The 25,758-nt window shown below is 37.3% G+C and overlaps 1 protein-coding gene across 1 annotated transcript in view; it reads left to right on the top strand.

The window, feature by feature from the left end:
* The window catches only part of LOC145981617 (uncharacterized), a 116,536-nt gene that overhangs the window by 85,403 nt on the left and 5,375 nt on the right, over positions 1–25,758 (top strand). The window contains exon 3 of the mRNA XM_083114990.1: positions 9,036–9,118. Coding sequence (XP_082971116.1) covers positions 9,040–9,118 — 79 coding nt within the window. The 5' untranslated portion in view covers positions 9,036–9,039. The remainder of the gene's footprint in view (positions 1–9,035; positions 9,119–25,758) is intronic.

A 25,758-nucleotide genomic window follows, 5' to 3' on the forward strand; every position in this document is an offset into this window, starting at 1 on the left:
CCATTGTCGAGGGATATACTCTGACTGAGATGTACTTTTCCATGCTAAGAGCAAGAATTTTAATTCTAGTTAAACGTCGCCTAATTCCTTGACAAACAGGTGCGTGTCGTAATTTTGAGAGCAGTGCAAAAACACAGGGAAAAAGGGTGCTTTTTGAATCTTGAGATTAGAGGCTTGACAGAATGCGGTGACGTACCAACCTGTATGATGATTACGATGTAGGTCCTTCATGTTGTCGGGGGTAAAAGGATGCCAACATTCTTCGCATGTCGTTGCTTCATCATGCTCTTCTGCTGATCGCGAGTGAGAGGTGCCATGGATTTAGACTCACGCAATGTCGGCGCGAGTGTCTTAGCGCATTTTACCAACTTTTCCAAAAATGTATTGCCCTCCTCTACAACGCGATACAATATTGGCTCGGTTAACTTGTAACCGAAGATGGCGAAACGGAAGGTTTCGTGATGAAAATTGTTGGTGTTGCTCGAAATTTCAGGATCCGGATCGCAATAGGCGACAGGCACCTGGAAACACTCAAATTCGGCGTAAAGAACTATGGGATGATGCAGCAGTACTTGATGATTCGTAAACACCATAGTACTTGTGGATGATGGCATCTCCACGTACGTTGCAGGATCTGGTTAGAGCGCAAATAACCAGTGATCATGCTAGGATCGAACTGTGCGACCGCTGCCTATCCATATTTCGGCAAACCTTGCCTATGTCGGCAAATGAATGCCTACAAGAGCACATGTCACTCTTGTACGCAACTTGTTACCAACTCAACCCTGTCTTTATTGTGGAAATCTTATTAGCATACCTAATATGAGCAGACACAAGAAAATTGGTGAATTTCAACCGTCAACCAGCCAAACTAATCCAAGAGAAAAAGCAGATCTAGCTACAACCGTTGGTCCTGAATCTAAACAAAGTAGATTTTGACTACACTTAGTGCAACAGATTTTGGTGGTCGTCTCAATGAGTACCCTTTTGAATCAGAGCCACACTGTGATATCAACAATTTCTTGACGAACATAAAGTCCTCAATAAAATAACTCCTGAGAAATGAACTTAAAAATAAATCTATCAAGTTTAATACTACTCTGTGGAAAGGTGGGGTAAGGCGGCCAGGGGCGTGGTCATATCATCCCCACCTTCGACATGATGAAGAAAGCTTGGGGCCCTAACTCCACACTCCCTATACGCCTTCATGGCTGGGTGCAAAGCATAAAGTTACACTTTACTTTTTAATTTACTATACATCCCGATTTTTTGTCGGAACAGAACCTCCCAATCTCTCCGTGGGCTTTCTTCCAAGTTCCGTTGGGATGTGAATAGGCTCCTTTACGCTATAATCGGAATTCATTAAACACCCGGTAACGCCGGGTAATCAGCTAGTTGAATATAAAAGTCCACTTACGGTTTACGACTTGAACATGGAATGTATATATTGAACTGCATGTAGATAAAAATGTAATCAATTATCAGCAAAAGTAAAGGGACCGCTTGCGTGTGCACACATGCCATGGAGACACATGAGGTGAGGTGGAGGTATAGATCCACCTACACAGCTGTCATGGTTCCACATTTCGGTGAAGGTCAAAAGAGAGCTTCCAGTGCCCATGTACAAAGCAATTTCTTCAATAAAAATAATAATAGAGTTTTTAGAATGTTAAGTTGCCTGCCCGACTGGATGATTTTGTTTTTACACACATACAGTACATCAGCGGTTCAATGGTGTTGGCAGCCTCGTCATTTGCGTCAGGGAAATTGAAACATGACTCCCAGAGTGTAATTCAGATCAGTAGCAAAACTTTTTTTTTAGAAGATGATGAAAAGTGGACCAACAGCAGCTACATATCGCCTTCGTGCGAAAGCATTACTAGAATTCATGAAAAACTACGAAACTTTGCCTGCAGGAATTACCTGATTGGACCTAATTACCAATATCGCAGATGATTCAACATGCTTGGAGTGGTATGGCTTCTGGTGAAGAAAAACATTTATCTTCATCAGCAATATGTCGCAGAAAAAGTGTGTCTTTACCCATTGCTGTTTTAAGCATAAGTAGACCTTCCAGACTAGATAGTATTTAGGAACAAGTTGAGATAGATTTGACAGGAAGCAGGACACACATGTGCCGTTCTGAATAAGGGCGCTTCATGATTTTTCAGACGATGATACTCTTGTAAATCTAGAGGAATCACAGTTCCCTCTAAATATGGGCTACTAGCAGCAATATCACAAAAAGCAATTAAAATTTAACAAAATACAGTATTTATAGCTAAAACATTATAATGTTCATATTTATGAATAATCCGTTGTTTTGAAAATTACGCTGAATGGGAAAAATCGAAGTTAAAAAAACCCTCCAAATATCGGTTTAAAATGTGATTTCAGCATTAGACCTCATGGCATAGCCCTTATTTAGACCATCACGCTATTTTTATTATTTTATTTATTTTCGGTCTCTGTGGTATGTATTTCACAAACAAATCATGTCATTATGAAATGACTCATTTGTTTTATCTCGCTAATATCATAACCTATACAAAGCAGATGAGAATTCAGAAAACGCCGAGTTAAAACACACCTGTAAAAAGATTTCGGAGGTCGCAATTATATAATAGCGTCCAAGGCCGAAACTAGCCACCCCTTTTTCTTGTGAATTGGCGCCGCAACCTTCGTCCTTGACAGATAACCAGTTCCCATAGCCTCTGCCAGGCTACATCACCCGGGAGCGCTGATAACTGCAAAACCCATATTTAAACCTTCGCCCATATTTAGACCTTCACCTCTACTATTAACAGAACTCCTTCACGGTAGCATATTTTTGTAGAAGGTGTTGAAGAAAATTTTGAAAAAAAAATGTACAGCTTCCCTGCAAATTATCTGAAATACCAAACTTTCTAACAATTCAAGGAATACAATATAATATCAGAGGTGTAATTCGCTATACAGGTGCATGTTCAAGAGATAGTCTAGGTCATATTACGCATTGTGCCTACGTCTTAAATGGGAAGTGTACGATGATTTGAGAGACAAACTATACTCCATAAATCCTGAGAAGCAATACGTCCTACATTCACTATTCTACGCCGTGTAGATAAAATGCAAGCCTTTATATGTATATGTTCTTTCCTCAAATTGTTTTTGATATTTTCATGTGTAATCAGTTGATAGAAGTGTCCTGTTCTTCCTTATTTTCATATTTGTTATCTATTTGAGCTAATTACACGAAAAAATTAGATAAATTGAACAAAACGTTATGGGTGTAAGTACATTATTTGGGTGTTCTCGTAAAAGATTCCACTCTTGGACATAAATTTCAAATAAATGTGCGGTACCTGTGTATTTTATATTGTTCATTTCTTTCCTCATGCATAAGGGTTGTTGAGTATATAGCGGGGTCAATGTAATATTCTCAAGTGTTGAATGCTCGGAATTCGTAGTAGTAATTAACTGTGTTATTATTACAGTGTTTCTAATGTTTACCTTTTACGTGTATCATAAATTCTAAAGTGTGGCTGAGTTTTTGAAGGAAATTTTGTACATAATTTATACAATGTATGTGGAACATCTAAATGTTATAATTGATGGCACATACTGCTTTGGTATATAATGCAACAATAGGCCTATACAAAAAATATGAAATTATATGAAACACCGATATTACTAATTGCCTCTAGAGATGTGAAATAATGTTCATTTTGATTGTCTCAACATTAATGAATATTCATTTGATCTCTGTTTCAATGTGTAACACGTATTGCAATCCATTTAAGATGTGATGTATTCATTCTTTCTCAAAACAAAAATATTCACTAGGGTTAATACAAGTTTCTTAAACCCCACAATATTTTTCTGAAATACAAATAAAGTTCACGGAGCTGAAAGAATTTTACCCTTCCGTAGAACTGTCATTGCTAGGTATATTTTCAAGCTGCAATATTAACTTCCAAAGAAATGGTACATAAATAGAATTTTATCATTAATATTCGATAGTGACCAAAATAACAAAGCCCAAAGTTTAATGAAACATTGCATCAAAAAATGGAGATTTTTTGTACTTGTTATTGATAATGTATTGTTATGGTACGAAAATCATAATAATTTCAGGCTATAAGAAAATTTTATTTTCGTTATTGTGTTAACGTATTCTCTTAACAAATAGTTTTGAAAAAGTTAAACAAGTTGTTCATTTGCTGTTGCAGAGAGAAAGACAGAGAGAGAGAGAGAGAGAGAGATGGAGAGAGAGGGAGAGAGAGATAGATAGGAACATTTGTATGGGAAATATCCGTTTCCAACCGAAAAACATTACTAAAAGAAAACAAATTCCCATTTTTAGTCGTATAGTTTTACTTGTACTACCACTTTTGATTTTAATTTTTCTAGGTTATTTGACTTGTACAAAATTTTTGATTTGGTGTACAAAATTGTACAAATACATTTCAAAATTCCTGAACTGTTTATTTTCGGATTCTCGAAAATGTACTAAACCATTTACTTGTACTATCACTTTTGATTTTGATTTTTCTAGGTTATTTGTCTTGTACAGAATTTATGATTTTTTCCACAAAATTGTACAAAAATAGTACAAAATTCCTGCCATGTTTATGTTTGTATTCTCGAAAATGTAGTAAAGCATTTACTTGTAGTACCACTTTTGAATTTAATTTTTCTCGGTTATTTGACTTGTGCAAAATTTTTCATTTTGTGTACAAAATTGTACAAAAATAGTTCAAAATTTCTGCATTGTTTATTTTCGGATTCTCGAAAATGTACTAAAGCATTTATTTGTAGTACTACTTTCAATTTTGATTTTCTAGGTTATTTGACTTGTACAAAATTTTTGATTTGGTGTACAAAAATGTACAAAAATAGTAGAAAATTCCTTCACTGTTTCCTTTAGAATTCTCGAAAATGTACTAAAGCATTTACTTATAGTACCAATTTTGATTTTGATTTTCTTGGTTATTTGACTTGTAATAGAATTTTGGCTTTGTGTACAAATTGTACAAAAATAGTACAAAATTCCTGTACTGTTTATTTTGAAAATCTCGAAAGTGGTACTACAGCATTTACTTGTAGTACCACTTTTGATTTTTCTTGGTAATTTGACTTGTATAAGATTATTGATTTGTTATACAAAATTGTACATAAATAGAACAAATTTTCTGCACTGTTCATTTTCAGATTCTCGTGAATGTACTAAATCCTATACTTGTAGTACCACTTTTGATTTTGATTTTCTAGGTTATTTGACTATAAAATTTTTGAATTCGTGTAAGATATGTACGAAAATAGTACAAAATTCCGGCTCTGTCTATTTTGGAATTCTCGAAAGTGGTACTACAGCATTTTCTTGTAGGAATATAGTTGTTTGAACAGGTAGAATAATAATAGAAAATGAGTTCTTCTAAAAAGAGAAAAAGCTGCCTTTTTCACAATCAATCGGAAAGCGAGAACTTTTTTGTAATGACAAAAGAAAATGTTGTTTTTTAATTTGTAACGCCTCAATATCATTGCCAAAAAAGTGTAATATAGAGCGTCATTATAAAGCAATGCATAGCAGTAAATACGATGCCGATTTTCCGCTCAAAACTGACATTCGCAAAGCTAAACTGAAAGAACTTAAATCAAATTATTTGCTTAACAACAATTTATGTTGAAACCAACTTCACAATTTATGAAGCTTCTTTGTGTTCATTCAAAATTAGCCACCTCATAGTTAAAAATTGCAAATCGTTTACCGAAAGGGAGTAAAAGACTTCTTTCTTTTATGAAAAATCATAAAAATGGTAAATATTTTCACATATTCTATAATGTAATGCACCGAGGAACATGAAATGACTTTCACTCGGTTGCGAAAGGACCATTCTTTAAAAATAAGGCTAAGTTTGAGTCCCCTTCCACAAATGGCGGTGGAAGAGGGGCCAAACCCCCTATTTTTATGATTTTGTCATTGGTAGTTGGGGGCCGTGGCCCACCGAAGCCCTCGTATTGCCTTTGGTCTTTTAATTCCCATGCCGTGATATTTTATCCGAAACACAAAAGTTACCCGAAGTAGATTGGTCAAATTGTCTACGAGTTATAACATTTTTTGTCAAATAAATGTACGAATTTAAAATTCGCGCCAGCTTCCAAACGTAACTTTGGCGTGGGGGGGGGGGATGGGGATCTTGGGTGGGTGTTTTTTTTTCACATGAAGTTTCAAAGTTTTATTTGAACATCTGTCAGCGTTTACAACCTCACATACAAGTATGAATGTGCTAAAAGCACATGGACTTTTTAATCAGTGACCCATCGGCCGACTACGCTAATATTTCCTATGGGTCACATGTGACACATTGGCCGAATAAAGGTTAACAGGAAAACAGTCATGGCCGTAGCTTTTAAAACAGCAATCTATTCGTGGTAAGTCACTTCAAAGCTGTCTATTTAATCTCACTCTTGAGGAAGGGCAACCTGATATAATTTTTCACACTGATGTCAGGTGGTTGAGTAGTACAAATGATTGCAAAGATTTCGTAGTTTGCTGAGTGAAATCATGTCTTTCTTTAAGGAGAGGGGAGAGAGAGAAACCAGAATTATAAAATAATGAGTTCTTATTTGATCTGGCATTTTTAGCCGACTTTACATTTCATTTCAACACATATTACTTTTATTGTATTATTTATTATAATATTTGTATATTTTCCCTACGGCGCTGAACGATTAATAGTAGCTGACTGCCTGTTTTGACAATAAAACGTTGATCACTACTTGATTGAAGTTGGACATGCCTGACCTAGACGGACCAATCAAGTACCGTTATACGCGGAATAAACCTTACATTCGGACTACATACAATTTATGCACATTGATGGTATGTATGGATGCGGGGGAAGCGGAGGAACCGGAAGTTTCCAAAATTTCTGAAGAAAAATTCCCCTCCCCCCCCTCCTGCCCTGGAGAACAAAGTATAGGACATTGTTAAAATACACATGGAAACGATCGCAGGCACATTTGGAACAAGAAAATAATTGCATTATTATCATACGAACAATAGAACACGACTTGTTCCATACGTACCCCCAAAAAAACATGTCTATGCGCCACTGACTCAGTTTCAAATGAAGCCGCCGTTTTCCAGCCATTTCACTTCCCCTTTTTATGGAGGAACAAGACGTGCAAGAGTCTTCACGGTGCAGTCAGTATATGTGTTAACAATAATAAAAAAAAGAAGAAAATAAAAAATTACAGCGAAAAATAGCGACATTATGACTTAAAAACTACGAACGTGACAAGGTATATTTTAAAAGATAGGTAGTAAATAAGAGGTTAAAGGCTACGCCGAGGGGACCCACTATGGGACTCTGCAGTACCCTCTTTTGAGAACACATTGTGAAAAGCTACGAAAAGAAACCCATGATGTTTAAACAGATCGCGAAACGCTACACCCTAGAGGGCCCCATTAGGTCTAGACACGTCGTGGAAAGATACTGGTCCTACAAAAATACATCGTAAAACACTACGCCGAGCACCTGTGGGACTCACCCCACACGAGTTGTTCCAAACACATGGAGAAACTTTACGCCGATGGCCCGTAGGCACCTCGAACACGTCGAGAATGGCCCCCAATTACACCTACTATTGTCTTGCAAAAATATGTTAGAAATGCGAATTTGACATTAGTTTTTCATTTCTGATCGAGTAATGTGTAATGAAGTACTACAGGATACAAGGAATTATAATACAATAATATTACTAATAGAAATGCATCATGAAAATGATGGGACTGCAGTAAGCAGTATACCAAACCTAAGTGTTATATTTTAGAAAATGATATTATTTATCAACATTAAGAACATTGTACATATCTCTGTAAAAATCAATAGTATAATTTTTCACTAACACATCATCAAAACACAAAACAAGCATTTTTGTAACTCATTATTTGTTTACGAGGCGAGAATAAAATGCATCACGAATTTATTTGATGGCAAAAAAAGGTAAAGTGCTCCCCTGTGCTTATCACCATGCCATGAAGGCATATAGGGGTGTGGGGGTAACGCCCCACACTTTCTTGATCCGGTCGTGAGTGGGGGTGATGTTATTAGCATCACGCCCCTGACCGCCTTTACCCTCGATGTACCATGTCATTCGACGCTGGGTTGGCGCCGGGTCCGCTTCCAACGTTCGAAAAGTTCCCGGATTTGAACGGGCCGGGGATCGAACCCGGAACCTTTAGCATGGTAGTCAGACGCGTTAATGACTTTTTTTTAAAAGGAAATACCCCCTACAGGGAGGTATCGCCCACCATTCACACTTTTTTCTCACTTTTACACTTTTCAGTTGTTACAGTTTCTCAGTTTCTTATAATCTGGACAAACACAAATACCCATGCTTTACACGGGACTCGAACCCAGAACCCCTGGCGTTGTAGCGCGCTCTGCTAACCACTTCGCCACGGAGGTCGACCCGACTGAGCCACCGCGGTTTTGCAGGCTTTGCTTTGCTATATTTTACTTCGCTTTTTTGTCACTTTTGGCTAATTTCGAAGATCGGGATGAGTGCTGGCGTGAGATTAAGAATATTGATTTAGTGAGGTGTCAATACATACGACTCCGTGATATTTACTCCTTTCCAGCTTCCCTTTTCACATGTTCGTTGCCGAAAAAGTGTTTACCAAATCGCTGAATATAGTCCACAAAAATGTAATGTTCGAACTCTCCCGCAATATCAAAATCCCTTAGTAATCCTATCCACATCTAAATTGAATAATCAATCCTCCCATCAAAATTTCCATGTAAATTTTTGACTTATTGTTGATATGGAATATTGAACATTGCCCAATCCAAAGAAATTAATTCTCACCCCCCACACCAGATTTTCCGCAAGACTCAACAGTATTATATACAATTAGAATATAGTTTTTAGTTATGTATAGTGTACTTCAAAACTGGGGTTACTATTTGCCCTATCATTATGTTAAGTTATAGATAATATTTTAATTAATTTTATTACACTGATTAAAATATGTAATTTTGTTTTAGATCTATGATTAGGGTTATGTCTAGGAAGAACCCACGAGAGCGTTACAATAGAAGGCTTCTTTATGGATGGCAGGATATGCTTGGTAAGTAAAACGAGTGTAAGGAGTATGGCAAAAAGTTGCATTTCGTTGTCACGTGTGGGACATGCGGACTACACGTTTGATATTAAAGTAACAATGCTACTGAGAGTTAAGCAACATTTCTCTTGCAGTTTCCGTGTATTGAAATATGAAACTGAATATTGTTTATTAAAGATAACTACTCTTAAAATAGTTACACAGATTTGTTGCTACAAGGGGATAATTTTCTATCACAGGTTGGACAGTTGAAACAATTACTTTTCACTTAATGAGAAAATTATTTTAATTTCGGAGAATTTTCAAATTATGAAAAACAAATTATTTAAGACAAACGAAGTAAGTAATTTTCTTTCGAATATTCTTGTGGAGTTCAGGGGAAAATGTAACTGTTAAGAGAGAAATAATTGTTTCTTGGTTTCGCTCTTGGGACAAAAATGGAAAACAAAATTAAATCGAAAGTTAAATTAAACAAGAAATATGTAAAATATTTACTACCTTTTAACTTAAAGCTCGTTTACATTGGTCGAGTAAACGGGAGACGAGTTACTGGGCTGTCTGTTCGACTCGACCCTTCTGTGGTGAGTAGCTGTTTACACACTTTCTACTCGACTCTAGCAAAGTGGGATAGTAACTGCAGTTGTTTTGTGTTATTTTGGACAAAATGAACCCATGTACGTTGTTGGTGATTAAGACCAAAGCTGTGAAACAGTTTACACGCTTTTTTTACGAGGAATGAATAGAACAATTCACGAGGACGTGCCTAGAAAGAATATTAATTTCCTTGATATTTCTATTTTCAATTGTTTTTGGTTGCACGTAAAACGTTTTTTTTTTTTTACTTTCAATTTTACTTATCCTACGCCAAATACACCACGTTTCATCTCCTGCACTTATGGCCTCATAAGCCAGTAGTGTCTTTTGTTTGAACACTCGTGGATCACCTCCTATTCATGGTGTGACTTTTTAATAATAAAAAACTCAAAACACTCTACGACAGCACAGATTCTATACTCTCCTCAAGAAGCGTTTGCATTGTTCGAGTGTCTCGAGTTTACGCTCACTGCTGGAGCGAGTACTTTCTCCGGTACTATCCCAACTTGTTTACACGAGGAGAGTACTTCGCTTTACCCTACTCGGTCCAGCTACTCTCCTGCCTACTCGACCAATGTAAACCAGGCTTGAATTTCTATGCAGATTAGAATGTTAGATTGCTCATAAACATAGTTACAAGATTGAAATTCAGGTTCAGGGGCACTTTCACATTGAATGACCCACATCAAAAGTAAAATGTAGGCAAAATTTGTACTTACCCACACGAACTCACTCTCACTCAATCCCTCTCTCTCTTTATTTCTCTCTTGTTCTCTCTTTCTATTATCATCTTTCTCTCTTTCAGTCTTTCTCTTTCTCTCTCCCAATTACTTATTTTTTCTCTCTCTCTCACAAGCATTGCTTGCAGCCAGCTATAAATTTCACAGTCGCCGGGGTAAAAAACTATAGTCTTTCTTTGCAATGTTTCCAGTTAACCATTCTTGATCATCATTACGATTATCCTAGGAAGATATAGTAAAGCGTCTAAAATAAGTCAAATGCAACAGGGAAAACAAAATCCGTAAACAGGGAGATTTAGAATTTGGCGTAGAAAACTCAATGGGTTCCTAGGTATTTTGTGTAAAATTTGTAAGACATAACTTTATGTGCATTTTCTATATGAATTTGCTGTAGATTTCTTTGTGATCCGTATGTATGGTAAAATTTAGTTCACAGTAGATTGTAAGGAGACACAATGTCATCGATAAGTCTTTAATTCATATTCAATATCACTTTTCTTCAACAGTGCCTTTGAAAAGTAAATATACGCCTATATAAAAACGATATGTTTAGGAATTGTATTCCGTGCGCTGCGAGTATTGTTTCCTGTAACGGTTGGTAATCCTTCGTTGTGTACAGTTTGGTGCCGCGAGCCAGTCAGGCTGGTGCAGACGAGTAAGTGTGTCAGGTTTGTCGCCTTAGAACGATTGTGATCGTGTCTTTCCGTTTCCGCTTAGAAGTGTGTTTACTTTAGAACAGCGAATATATCTCGTTTAATACGTCTTCCGTGAGCATGGCGAGTACACAGTTTGCAGTCAGATTTACAGGTACACCGATTCCTAATCGACATAGTGTAAGAACGCTAAGTGAGACATTTATGGAAATGGGATCGGTAAAGTACTATGAGCGAAGTAGTAGATCTTCAGTACTCGATGAAGAGAAACTGCAAAACATAACTAACTAACTAACTCTGTTGCCTTCTTAATCCCAAAAGTTCATGGCTGCAGCAACACAGACCTTCCATCTGTCCCTATCCTGCGCAAGATCTATATACCCCTTTCCATCCCTACCGATTTCCTTTAGGTCCATCTCAACGTTATCCCTCCATCTTCGTCTTGCCCTTCCTACAGGTCTCTTACCATCAGGTTTCCCAACAAGAATACTGTAAACTCTACTTTTCTCTACCATTCGAGCCACATGGCCTGCCCACCTAAGTCTTCTTGATTAAATTATTCTAATAATATCTGGACATGAATACAAATTATGTACTTCTAAATTATGTAACCTTCTCCACTCACCTGTCTCCTCATCCCTTTCAGGTCCAAATATTTTCCTAAGGATCTTATTTTCAATAAACTCAATTTATGTTCCTCTTTCAATATAAGGGACCAAGTTTCGCATCCATATAATAATACAAGTAAAATTACTGTTTTGTATATTTTAAGTTTTAGTTTCTTAGATATTAAACGAGAAAACAAAAGTTTATGACGAGAAAAGCAACATGCATTTCCTGAAATTTGATTTCCTCTTTAATATAATATTCATTCGATAGTATTACTAATAAGTACTTGAATTTGGAAACTGGTTCAAACGAGTTGTTATCAATAATTAGATTTTGATTATTACCTAACACTTGGTTTCAGTCCGTAAGCATATATTTAGTTTGCTAACTTCCAAACCTATCTCTATAGCAGCCTTGAAAATATTTTAGTATTATTCTTAATTGTATTGATATCATCCCCTAATAAGTCTACATCATCTGTATACGCTAACAACTGAGTCAAACCGTTTAATTTTAGTGCTTCGTTAGCTTCTTTTACCTTCCTAACACCATATTCTAAGGCAAAATTAAAGAACAATGGAGATATTGCACCTCCTTGTTTTAACCCATCATGAATTGTAAATTTGTCAGACTCATTAATACGTACACGAATTTTACTTTCTGTTTCACTAGTGCTTACTTTTATCATTTTAACAAGCATCTTAGGTATTCCAAACTTGACTAATATATTATATAATTTATCTCCTTTGACCAAATCATATGATTTTTAGAAATCGATGAATAGCTGATGGACATTTTGATTATATTCCCACTTTTTTTCAAGTGTCTGTCTGATGTGAAAAATTTGATCTGTAGTTGATCTTTTACGTTTAAATCCACATTTATAATCACCTATAATTTCATTAGCATATGGGGTTAGTCTTGTTAAAAGAATGTTAGATAATATTTTATATGTTGTTGAGAGTAGAGAAATTCCACGATAATTATTGCAGTTCATTTTATCACCTTTTTTAAACACAGGAACAAATATGGGTTCTTTCCACTGTTGAGGGATTTCTTCTTTATTCCATATTAAACAAATTAATTTATGAATTTGACATATTAACGAATTTCCACAATATTTAATTAACTTAGCTGGTATTAAATCAATGCCAGGTGCATTGTCATTATTTAGCCTTTTAATAGCATCTTTAACTTCAGTCAAGTTAGGTTCTGCAACTAAAGGTTCTGCTGTGTGTACTTCATTTACTTCTGATTTACCTTCTACATGAACATTTAAGAGGTCTCTAAAGCAGTTCTTCCATCTAATTAAAAATTGTAAATCTCTGATAGTTTTGTGTTTGATGTTTGATTCAATTTCGTTAATTTCATTTTCAAGTAATCTATTTTTTTTTACCTCTAAACGTGCTGTATCTTCTCGATGTATTCTATTATAATTGCTTGGATTTGTGTCATAAGATTTTTTAACCACTTACGTATAGCCTGATTTCTTATTTCTATTAGGTTATGACATTCGTTATGAATCCATTGCTTAATTTTTCTTGGTTCATGGTATCCTATACTTTATATAGCTTCTGATTTTATTGCATTACGTATGTTTTCCCAATTCCTATTTACGTCTGTTTCATTTATATTTTCATCATCATTTAAATTTTGCAAATCATCGAATCTATTTGACAGTTTAATTTGGTAATCTTTCTTATTTTTTTCATCAGCAAATTTTCCTGTATTAAATTTGTTAACTTTTAGATTTTGTTGCTTATGATTTATCACTTCTAGTATTTCTCTTCGTTTGGAAGTTGCTAAATAATGGTCACTGGCACAGTCAGCACCTCTATGTGAACGAACGTCAACAATACTAGTATGCCTTCTCTTATCAACGAGAATATGATCTATCTGATTATGAGTTTTACCATCTGGAGAAGACCAGGTATATTTATGGATATCTTTATGTTCCAAAGATAAACAAGATATATCTGCAGTTATGCAACGTAGTCCCAACAAGGTCATGCGAAAGTTGACCGAGCAGAAATATCGGTGTTGCAACTGCGCACATGACATTTGGTAAGAATTTCACTCTCATTCCATATAAAATGAAAGCGGTTCAATAGTTATTGGCCACATACTGTGGAAAGCAAATTCAGTACGAGAATAGTTTCAACAGTTTGTAGCAGACAATTCTAACGATATCTTGGACTATGTTATTTATACCGATGAGGCATCCCAGTCAACAAGGTAATGTTACCACAACGTTGTGGCAACGTTAGCCCCTAATATACCTAACCTTGTTACAACGTTGAATGTATGTTGGTACAACGTTGTGTCAACGTTTAAGGGTCATTTTTTTCAACGTTGCTGCAACGTTGGTTGACAACGTTATCACAACATATACTGAACATTATGTAGCAACGTTAGGTATATCAGGGGTTAACGTTGCCACAACTTTTTTGCAACATTACCTTGCTGCCTGTGTAATTTACGAATATAACAATGCATATTTGAAATATGGTTATTTCGTGTGGTAAGCTATTAGCAATCTTGCCAAGCCATTTTTGTATATAATATATATGCGTCACAGTTTCTCTTTACATATTATAAAAACTTTTCCTGCTCCACCAAAATAGGCAATTGTTAGTCTGGAGATTTTGAAGAATTAACCAATCGCTAACTACACCTGGTAATCAGTTTCTTATTGCACTACTTAGCTCCTGATTATACAGTCTGGAATAAAAATATTTATCATGGGAGTTTCACTTGTACTCAACACATTTCATTTTCTGATCTTCCTTACAACTTCAATATTCACACATCTTTCGAAGGATAATAAAACACATTTTTTCACTAATTATAATCGAAAGTATCCTTATTTGTGTTACTACTTAAAAGTTATGTTTGTTTTTCATTTGGGTCGCACTACCATCTAGTGTACGCTGTAGAAAATATAAGGTTTAGTGGTCAGTGCACACACAAATTCAGATTAAACAAAACATTCCGATCTGACGCTTGTGGAGCTCATGGGGGAAAACTTTATGATGAGGTTGATCTTGATGGCCGCCATCTTGAAGTCCGCCATCTTGGATTCAACTTCATTTTTTTAAATGGGAAGGGGGTCGTGTGACACATAATTTTTGGCTAGAATTTTGTCAGGAATTAAATGGTGTTGTCCATTTTGACGTATCTTTATTCGTGTAGGAGTTACAAAGGTTTATTTTTTCAAGTTTTGAAAAGTGGCACACTTTACATGATGTGTTCGATGTGGCCTCCTTCATGCTGGACAGTCATTTCCATTCTCTTCTACCACTCCGTATGCACACGTAACAGGACATCTGGTGTAATAGCCGCACATGCATCAATGATCCGCTGTTCAAGGTGGCGAAAATCATTGATTTTGACCGCATATACCATGGCTTTAAGGTGGCCCCATAGGTAAAAGTCCAGGGGAGCGAGATCGGGGGATCTTACAGGCCACTCCACTGGACCTCGACGGTCAATACAGCGCTGTGGAAATTGTTCGTTGAGTAATCCATGTACCTGCAGACCGTAGTGAGGTGGTGCCCCGTCGTGCTGAAACCATAAGGGGAAGTCACCATCCTCATTCGCTACGGATGGGAGCACCAGCTCCTCCAATATCTCTTTGTAGCTGTCGGCATTCAAATTGTTGTGGATGAACACAGGACCAACAACCCGTGTTCCCCAGATCCCGAACCACACCATGACTTTGGTATGTAAAACCATCTCGGATGGATCAGTCCAATGTGGGTTACTGTCTGACCAATAACGCAGGTTCTGCTTGTTAACCTCCCTGTTAACGTAAAAGTTAGCTTCGTCCGTAAAGAGCACATTCTGGGCGAACTGTGGGTTATCTGCAAGCTGTGCTGTTGCCCATTCCGCAAACTGAAGCCGGCGGTCAGGATCGTCTTCAGAAAGGTGGTGTAATAACTGCAGCTTGAATGGATGAAAATGATGTGTCTTCAAGATCCGGCGTATGGAGCATCTGCCAACACCAGTCACATGCTACGCACACTCTTTGTGGGACTGTGGGCGAAGCTACCTAACACGACGATGGTTGTCGCCTCATCTGTTGATGAACGTGGCCTCCCAGACCGTGGCGTATCTTTCACACTCCCTGTGGCAGTGAACCGGGACAGCAGCACTGTGGCGTGGGAAATTGGATGACGGTCTGGATGGCGAGCTTTGAAATCGGCTGCAATGGTGCGAGAACTTCTTTCCCCTGATATTAGGATGATCTCAACCCGTTCAGCGTCCCTTAGTTTCATGTTGTCCTGTCAACCTGCAACGAAGAGAAAACCTTTGTAACTCCTACACGAATAAAGATACGTCAAAATGGACAACACCATTTAATTCCTGACAAAATGCTAGCCTAAAATTATGTGTCACACGACCCCCTTCCCATTTAAAAAAATGAAGTTGAATCCAAGATGGCGGACTTCAAGATGGCGGCCGTCAAGATCAACCTCATCATAAAGTTTTCCCCCACCCCCAACACGCATATCCAACACTCACTGACATCTATCCCCACAGTGGCTTCTTTTATTTAGGTGTATTGCGACTTTTGAACCACCCTGTAGTACCATAGAAAGGATTATTTCTCGTAATGTGTGTGTGGATGGGGGAGAGGGGATTTCGAGCTGTCAAATATTGTCATTTTTTTAAAAAAATAAGTTACATTATACATGCGCACATATTTTTAGAAATCCTGTTTTGGAGAGCTGCTTAACCTTCATTTTGACCCCACTGTCTGTTTATTTCCTGGTATTGTAATAAAATTTAAATAAAAAATTCTGATTTTATGTGACACCTTACCATGCTACTTCAGCTATAGGAACATGTATAAATAAATATCTTACATTTTATCTTAAATTATATTTTTAACGTTTTTTTAACAATACCCCTCCTTTCCATGTGTGGGGTCATTTTGACTCCAGCCTAAAAACAGCAGGAAAACATTCATCAAGGGAATTTGATCCTACATATTATGTTCAATTATGCCCAAACTAAACGCAATCATCTCAAGGTCAACCACCCACCCTGCCATGACTCACTGCAAAGTGCGCATGCGCATGTATATCTTTTTCTCAACAAATTCTCCAACCCGAAGTACAAAGCAACCTTCGGAGTAAATCGTTTCGAAGACATCAGAAAGCTGCTCCGATTTGATGACAAACGTACTCGCGCTGCACGTCTGAAGACTGATCACATGGCTGCATTTCGATATATCTGGACATTTTTTATCGAAAACGGTCGCAGAATCATGGTACCCGGCGCCTTTCTTACGATTGAAGAACAGTTAGTGCCTTTCCGTGGGAGATGCAAGTTCGTGCAATACATGCCAAGTAAGCCGGCCAAATACGGCATGAAGATCTTCATGTTGTGCGATGATGATAACTTTTACGCAGAAGACGGTCTCATCTACTTGGGACGACAGTCAGGACAGCCAGTTCAAAAGAACCTCGCCAGCAACGTCGTGAAGAAACTGTGCTACACACTGCGGAACTCTGGAAGAAATATCACAACTGAACAATTTTTCACAAGTCATGACTTGGCTAACGATCTCATCATGACATACACATTGAATGATGATGATTTTAAGAAGAATCCAGAAATCATAAAGTTTTACAACCAAACAAAGAGTGAAGTGGACGCCATGGACAAACTGGTTCAAACATACACCTGCAGAAGACAGACACGTCGATGGCCAATGGTCCTCTTCTATAATGTAATCAATGTAGGCGTTCTCAATGCATACACATGCTACTTGTCACAGCATTCTCATTACCATTCAGGAGTCAGTCACAGACGCCGTATGTTCCTTGTAGAGTTGGCGAATGAGTTGATTCTTCGTCACACGCGGAGGAGGTGCCAAAGCTTGAACCTGAAGAAACCAGTAACCGAGGCAATGACACTTTGCGGAGTAGTAAGGCAGGCACAGAGACTGGAGGATAGATCTTCAAAGAAAAGAGTAAGATGCCAGGTCTGCACAAGACAAGAGGACAGGAAGACGACGGAACGTTGCAAAAGATGTGGGAAACCTGTGTGCAAGGTCCACAACAGTATGATTGTGGTGTGCGCAGAATCCGAGTGAGGTGTATTTAATTGTCATGAGAGGCCGGCACATTCTTCTTTTTATTTCTTTTTTTTATTATTTTATTATTTTATTTTTTAAATCTATTTGTTCTAGGAAAAAGAATATTTAGTGCTGTATTGTGTTATCTCTAAAATATTGTTTCTCAGGTCAACTGAAGTTCTGATAATTGTGAGCGAAATGTAACTACCATTAATATGTAGAACAGTGAATTGTCAATACATTGTTAATTTTTTTGGGGGGAGGGTTAAATAATAATAATAATAATAAAAGGGAAATTGTTTCCTAAGGTATATTCAGCGAAATTATTGATCAATAAACCATATTAGCTGAACTATTTACTCTGTCGTACTTATTTCAATGCATAATTGCATTGGGGTCAAATTGACCCCACATATGTAAAGTTCTAAAACAAAAGTGACATGCATCCGAGGGTTAAAGGATTGTAAATAGTTATTTTTGAAAATTGAGGTGGGTTAGGCTTCTGCCCCTTGGCTGCTCTAAAGTTTTGAGGTCATACACAATTGCCTACTAATATTTCACTAATAGTAACTGTAATATATTTAAGTACACATTATTTTACAGTTTTGGGGCTTGAACTGGACTTGTAGATTGTCTGTTTTAACCCAGCAGCACAAATTCGATTCTACTTCGAAGAAATAGTTGTGAACAACAGTATTGAGAGATAGATATTAAAGCGGCGATGGGACTCTATTACTAAAAATGTGACTTTGAATGCCGAAAGAATGAACTGGTCCCCCAAATGGTGGTTGCCACAAGGAAAAGGTGTTTAATTTTCATGTTAGTGAACCTCAATATCATTGATTATTTGGTGATGCATTGTTTTTATTATGCCATAAAACATACAATTCTTACATTTTTTCATGAGACAAGACTTACTATTTTTAATAGATCATCAGTACGTGAAGTGTGTGGCGGACACGGGGACATCGACCAGTTAAAATAAAAATCATAAAAGTCCCTCCCGCTGGGATAATTTGTTTATGTATCCCCCACATACTGCATTGTCGTAATATTGATCCATAACCCTACAAGGATCTTCTATCGTGAAACTCGACTGAGCTTCCTCACAGCCTACCAGCTAGGAATATCTGCTTCGAGCAACCTAAATCACAAAACCAAAGCATACTGCAAATGAAGAACTGGCCCAACAGAACTGTACCACACATTTCACTACAGAAGAAAACCAAACTTCACAAAATTTTCCAAAACACTGGTGAGAAGAGGCTATTGACCCTTAAGGCGAGGAAGGATATTCTTCTGGGCCCCACCACCTACTGAGTTTATGGACCTTTCCAAGTGTTTAATAGTTAAGAGAGAAAGCAATAACCTTGTCACTTCATATATAAAATCGATAATAACCTATAACACGTATCAGGTGTGGCAACTTGGAAACTTTATCTCAGCTTTTGGTTAAGTATGAAAAAACTTGAGCACCCTTCAAAATATTTGGTAAGAAGTTAAATTTTTAATAACGCAGGTTAAACTAGTGTTAGTAATAAAATTTCATGAATATCAAGTTTGATTGATTATTGTGTAACAATGACCGATCAACTGGCTGAAAAACTGAATCTTGCTTCAGGATTCTTAACCGTAAGCAATTTACACTCATACATTTTCGTCAAATGGTGTAGAGAGAGAAAGGTATGAGCTGGATTTTCCCCCTAGGATGGACATTTGCCAGCATCTAAGTTAATTCAGGATTTCAAAGGAGACACATGTTCCAAGTTCCTCGGGCACTTTTGGCTGACTCAATGCGCTCCTGTTATACACTGGTCTACAAAAATGAACTTTTTTTTCACAAGAACAAAATGAACTTTTTTTCACAAGAACAAAATTAACTGAATCTAGAAGTATTTTTAATGCTCAATGCGATTATATTTTTAGATTTGTTTCCATCAGCCAGAGATTTTGTGTGACAGACGTATATAGGTTTATGAAATCGGAATGTAACGTATGTTATTCTGACTTACCTAAGACGTTCAACATAATAATTTGCTGGCATATTTTACATTTGGGATATCTCTCTTCATGGTCTAGCAGTGGTGAGCCAGCATACAGGGACTCCATTTGCCTTGGTACCTTTTTTACATTACAGAAATCTGCTGGTGGAAACGCTAACCATGCTCATCGCTGACAGCCCGACGATTTTCTGGGAGGGAGTATAAGAAGTGGAAGTTTCAAGACCTGTTACATTCAATAGCTTTGTATGAATTCACAGGCACATTCACTATATCACGAAAGTTTTCTGCTTCATGAGCCCGACCCTGTGGCCGAGTGGTTAGCACATCGCGCTGCGACGCCAAGGATCCCGGGTTCGAATCCTGGTCGGGCTTGGTTGTTTGTGAATGTCCAATCATCAATTTCATCATTTCATCACTCATCCCCATCTTCGCAAATTAGCCAAGAGGCACAAAACGCGAAGTAAAATAAACTAAATCAACAAATCAATAAACAATTCTGTTTCATGATTACCAAAAGAAATGCAACATATTTGAACGACTACGAGACTTCCCTAATCCAGAGAATTTAATAGTTCTAAAAAAGGCACGTTAGCCATTAGTGATCTTATTTTTGGCCCAATAAAAATACCTTCTTTCAGTTTCGCATCACTGATGTAAAATTTAGATTTCAAGTGCATAAATATAGTAGAGAATTTTTTAATCCATTACTTTCACAAAATGTTTCATGATTCCTGGTTTTATATGCAATGGGGGCAAATACAATTTTTTAAGTTTCACTAAGGGGTATTTGAAACATTTTAAACTCTCAGCGCTACTGATAGGCGATGTGCTATCTGCTTGGTCGGCGGCGTATTCTTCACTCTCCACTTCCCCTTCCTTCTCTACTACTGAACACGTCAAAACATGCATAAACTTACTCAGACTTGACTTTCTGATTTCAGCATTAACACAACATGTATATATCTTGAAAATAAACACTACAAATAAGATAAATACGGATTATAACATCAGATGGCGAGCCATAAAGAACACTTCAATTCAATTTAAAAAAGTAACTGTTACAGAAAAACTGTGTCTGATGGAAAAGTTGTAATTACATATTTGAATTCAGGGTAAAAAATACACCACACCCGCCATTTAGTTTTCTTGTGAAAAAAATTATATTGACCAGTGTAATTATCGCAGATATGATATAGGGACTCGCCTAACCACCTTCTGCACATTAAATAATATTAAAACACGAAGTCGTAAAGTTATTAGTAACTCGTACAATACAGGCAACTATGTTGATACACACCACAAAGAAAGAGATCCAATCTCTCTTTTCAGTGCTCATCTTAAATTCCAAGTTAGAATTGTGACTTTGTTAACTTTTATCTTTTTCGTAGATGGATTTTAAAATATTTTCTTTTCTTTTTATGCAATTCTCGACACCATCTGTTGAATCCGTGGGTTTCATGAAATTGCAGAAGCACAGAGAGAATATTGCGGTCACACCCATCTCATTGTGGTGGTTGCAGGGGCGTCAGCTATGTCACAAGTTCACCCGAAAGCATAAACATAGTACTGGACTTATACGAGTAATCACGTTTCATTCTCCTTATGGAGAGCTGGAATTTCCCAACAAAATCTACCAACAGCTGGGGCGCGTTTTTACTCTTTCAACAGACAGACCATTGACAGTGAACAAAATATCAGTGTCTTTCAGTAGTATACTGCGATGAATATGTCAGCGTCGAATTCAAAAACCTGTTAATTATTTAAATGGTTTATGTGGTCGAAACTATCACTTTTATTCAATTCGAAAAAATTGAAAATTATTGAAGTGCTGCAGGCAATAACTTTAAAGTATTAGGTTTATTAAAACGAAATCGTGTTTGATTCTTTTATACAGAGGAAAAATTAAAAATTTGTTCTGCCCACATTGCTGAATGACATGCTTGTAGGTTATTATTCGACTACGTGATTTCAAGATGGTGTAGATGAAGGATAAAGCTTAGTGCGGAGAATGTTACAAACAGCATTTTGAAAAACACATGCAGTGAAGACAAGTATTCGAAGATGGTACAAAAACTTTAAGACTACGGGGAGCGTAGCAGATTGGCCACGTAGTGAGAGTACAAGATTAAGTGAGGGCAACGGAGTCCAAAGAAATATCATTAGACTGGGACTGGCGAGGTCTACGTGAACCCTTATATTAAGAAATAAAGTTAAATCCAGAACCTACAACTCGATATTTGTGCACGATCTGATGGAGTAGGACTGTGACATGAGGAAGGAAATTTGTGAATTAATGTCAACCCGATTATTTGGCGATGCCCATCAGTCTCTCATTATCTTCTCTCATGAGCACACAATCCATGTTTCAGGAAGAGAGATAAACATAATTGCCGAGTTTGGGTTGTAGAGCATCCAATTGAGTGCGAGACACATAATTGGGATGGCACCAAGATCAATGTGCGGTGCGCAGATTCAATGGACCTTCTAGTAGATGGGCCCCACAGTATATCACTTGAACAGCAGAAATCTGATACATCACCTGTAATTAAACCCCTGTGACCTTGAAGATATGATTGAAATCCGATACATCGGGTGTTATTTTACTTCCGCTTACCTTGGATGAGCGGATGTATCGATGACTCATCACAAACCTGACGTGTGTGTTGACCTTGAAGAAACCCGTGGAAGATTCCTGTGGTGATATGGAATGCAAAGGGGGCAATTGACCCTTGACGTTGCTTCTTGATGTATGCTAATCAAAGAAGTGTGTGTGTGTGTGTGTGTGGAGTATATGGACCCGCAACCAACTCGAAACATGCAAGGCTATGACGAAATCTGATTTTAAGATGTCGCCAAGGTGCCGTACCCCGATAGCCTAGTAGCTAAGGTTGTTGCTCTGTAAACAAGCGTGTTAGTTTTCGATTCCAGGTAGAGTGAGTATAATGTGTAAACATTATCTCTATTATCCTGTGAGAGCATAATATGTACGGAAACAAAACAAGATGGCAGTGATCAAAAAGCTAATAGGTCAGCTTGGTGCCTCGTATTAAAGAAGTCTCAGGTTCGATTTCCTAAATAGCAAAAAAAGGGAATTTTTACTTTACAGATTGTACCTATAGCTATAATCCCGAATTGATCATCATTGCATACATTTTACTTCAATGAACAACCTTAGCTTAGTGGTTAACGCTGTTGATTGGCAATTAAGAGGTCTCGGGTTCGAGTCCTGTTTCTGGCAAATTGCACAATGCATACGATCGCAATTGGAACTCTACTTCCAGCCTCGATTAGCCTACCAGAGCAAGAAATGCTATTATAAAGGGAAGAAATATTTTCGTTTTTAAAACTATTAAACTAATACTTACATTTTTTGTACAAAGACGAATGTATTACCAAAAGAAAGCTTAAACATTAAATTTATATTTGTGGAAATGAATATTGGACAAATGGTGACCGTTATTTTTTTCATAATCAATTTTTCTTGAACTAATGCTTTCGATCTCTCGCCGAAGCATTTCATGTGAAATTCTTTGCTTCAATTCTTTCAAATGTTCTTGCATCGGGGTGTATAACTTACTCTTAAGGTAACCTCATCAAAAATATCTGCTGTTGTGAAGTGGGGCTTCTCGGTTGCTAGTTAATGTCGCCTCTGCGACTGATGACACTCTCCGGAAATAACTGTTGAAGAGCATTCAGTGATTCATTGGTGACGTGAGAAGTGTAATAACAATTTTGTATATGTGGAAATGCATATCCTTGCAAACAATAAGTTGAATTGTTGACTTATGCAAATTTTAAGAAGTACCACGCAGTCTTAACGATTGGCGAGGATCCTCACTAACAAATTGGCGCACACGGTCAACGTTTCTGTTCGATCTTGATGACTTTGGATGTCCCAGCGGTTTAGTCGTCATAGTTATCCCATTGTTTTCAAACTTCTCAGGTACAAACGACGCACAACAACATAAGAAACATTATTTTTATAAAACGCACGAACACAAAAAGCACGCTGCTGCCCGGTAGAGCACTCCATGACAACTATATATTAACAATGTTGCCAAGCGTTTGCGATCTATTTCATTCCTCCGTAATGTGCGAATTGACCCAGATGGCGGATTCAAAAACTAAAATATTTCTGAGACAATATAAGAGAGATTTAGTGACCAGGACTCTAACTCGCATTACAAAACACAACATGCTCCGGAAGGTGGTGCCGCTGACCAAAGAACTAAATTACCGTTTGGAGATTGTCCCTCCTGGTAGACCGGATATCCTGGTCACAAAATTATCCAACACGACTTTGCCAAGCGAGTTCTAGCAACTACGATGCTTCATTTCCATATATGCATGGACATTGGTAAGCTCTGCCAAAGGAAAACAATTCTTCTTCTGTACCAAATTTAATCTTTTTAAAAACAATATTTTGTTTAATCTGATATTGAAGTTGGGAGTGGGGAACTTAGATAGCTGCATCAGGCAGCCATATTGCTTCGGAACTTTCAGTTAGGTTTGTAACTGCAAGAAGAAGTAGCAGTAAAGATAATCGCTACCAGAGTTCCAGTTACGAGCCAACTATACATTATGCAACCAAAAATTTTACAAACTTCCAGTTAAGTCCTAACATGAACGTTTACATTGAAAAACCTGCCCTTAGACCATTATTTCCCTCATGGGATCGCCACTGGACATACTGGCCTCCATGTTCTTGTTTCAACTCCATTTTATGCTAAGATAGACTGATCGGGGATTGATCTGAAGTATAAATTGCCATCAGAGGCATTGTGCAAATTGTCAAAATCAGGAATCGAACCTGGTATCTCTTCATTACCAGTCACCAGCTCTAGGTGCTTAGTTATCGCCAGATGACAGATTAACATCCATTGACAAAAAAAGAAGGGAACGCCTGGCAGATGCCCGCCTCCATCCGCATACATTCGAGGGTATGTTAGTTTTTGTTTATGGGTGAGTGTGCAAAGGGAGAGTGAACTTTATTTGATTAAATATATGAAGGCACGGAGAAGAAATTTATCAAGTAGGAGGGTTAAGAGTTTGGATTTTGGTTAAAGTATTAAGTGTGATAAGTGGAATAAATGTTGTGTGAGTGTCTTAAGTTAGGGGGAATGGTGCATTGAGAGCTCCTCAATATTGACAATTGTGGATACTCTAGGAGAAGTTAATCCTGGGATTCGTTAGGATAGCAAGGTTATGAAGGAAGAATGTGGAAAAACAATAGTATTTAATGGAAGTGGGTAAGTTAGGAGATCTAGATGTGTGTGTAACTCTGTCTTGGTTTTGGTTAGATTCGTGTGGCATGTTTCTTTTCCTTATTGGGTTCGAATCATAAGTGTTCCGAGATCAAATCCTTTGGATGAAATCTTTATGTAATTCTCCCGGAGGGCTTGGTGTTCTCATACATCTTCTTGCAGCTTCCTCCTGGCGTCCATTTGAGGTGAGCTCTACAGAAGGCTCCGGATCTACCGCTTCAGGTAGTTCTTCTTTCCCCTTCTTTTTTCCCTACATTTAGTTGTCTATACAAACATTTGTTTTGAAATCACTTTCCTATTAAAGCAACCAAAAGTGAAATGATATATTACAGTAAAAGACGTTGTTTATTTCAGAACTTTCAGAGCCGTAATGATATTGCCATTATCGATAGAAATGAATATATCACGTTCACACTCCATGAGGCAGAGTGCTCCAAGATTATAACCACGTAGACTATTACGTAGTCTTGTTTTTAATATCTTTAATTTGGACACAATCTCTTTTGCAGCTTACTTGAGTAAGTGGAATTGTAAGGATATTTTTATCAAGTTAATACAATTCAGTTTATTGCAAGAAATACACATTGTACTCACGAAAAATACTGTAAGCACATTTGACGAAAATGTTTGCATGTTGTATTAGCATACTTTCTCTCACCTTCAGCTATCATAACTTCTACCTAACCCATTTCTTCAAA

The sequence above is a fragment of the Lepisma saccharinum genome, chromosome 29, assembly GCF_977018435.1.
Source record: "Lepisma saccharinum chromosome 29, izLepSacc3.1, whole genome shotgun sequence".
In the NCBI taxonomy this organism is placed as follows: Eukaryota; Metazoa; Arthropoda; class Insecta; order Zygentoma; family Lepismatidae; genus Lepisma; species Lepisma saccharinum.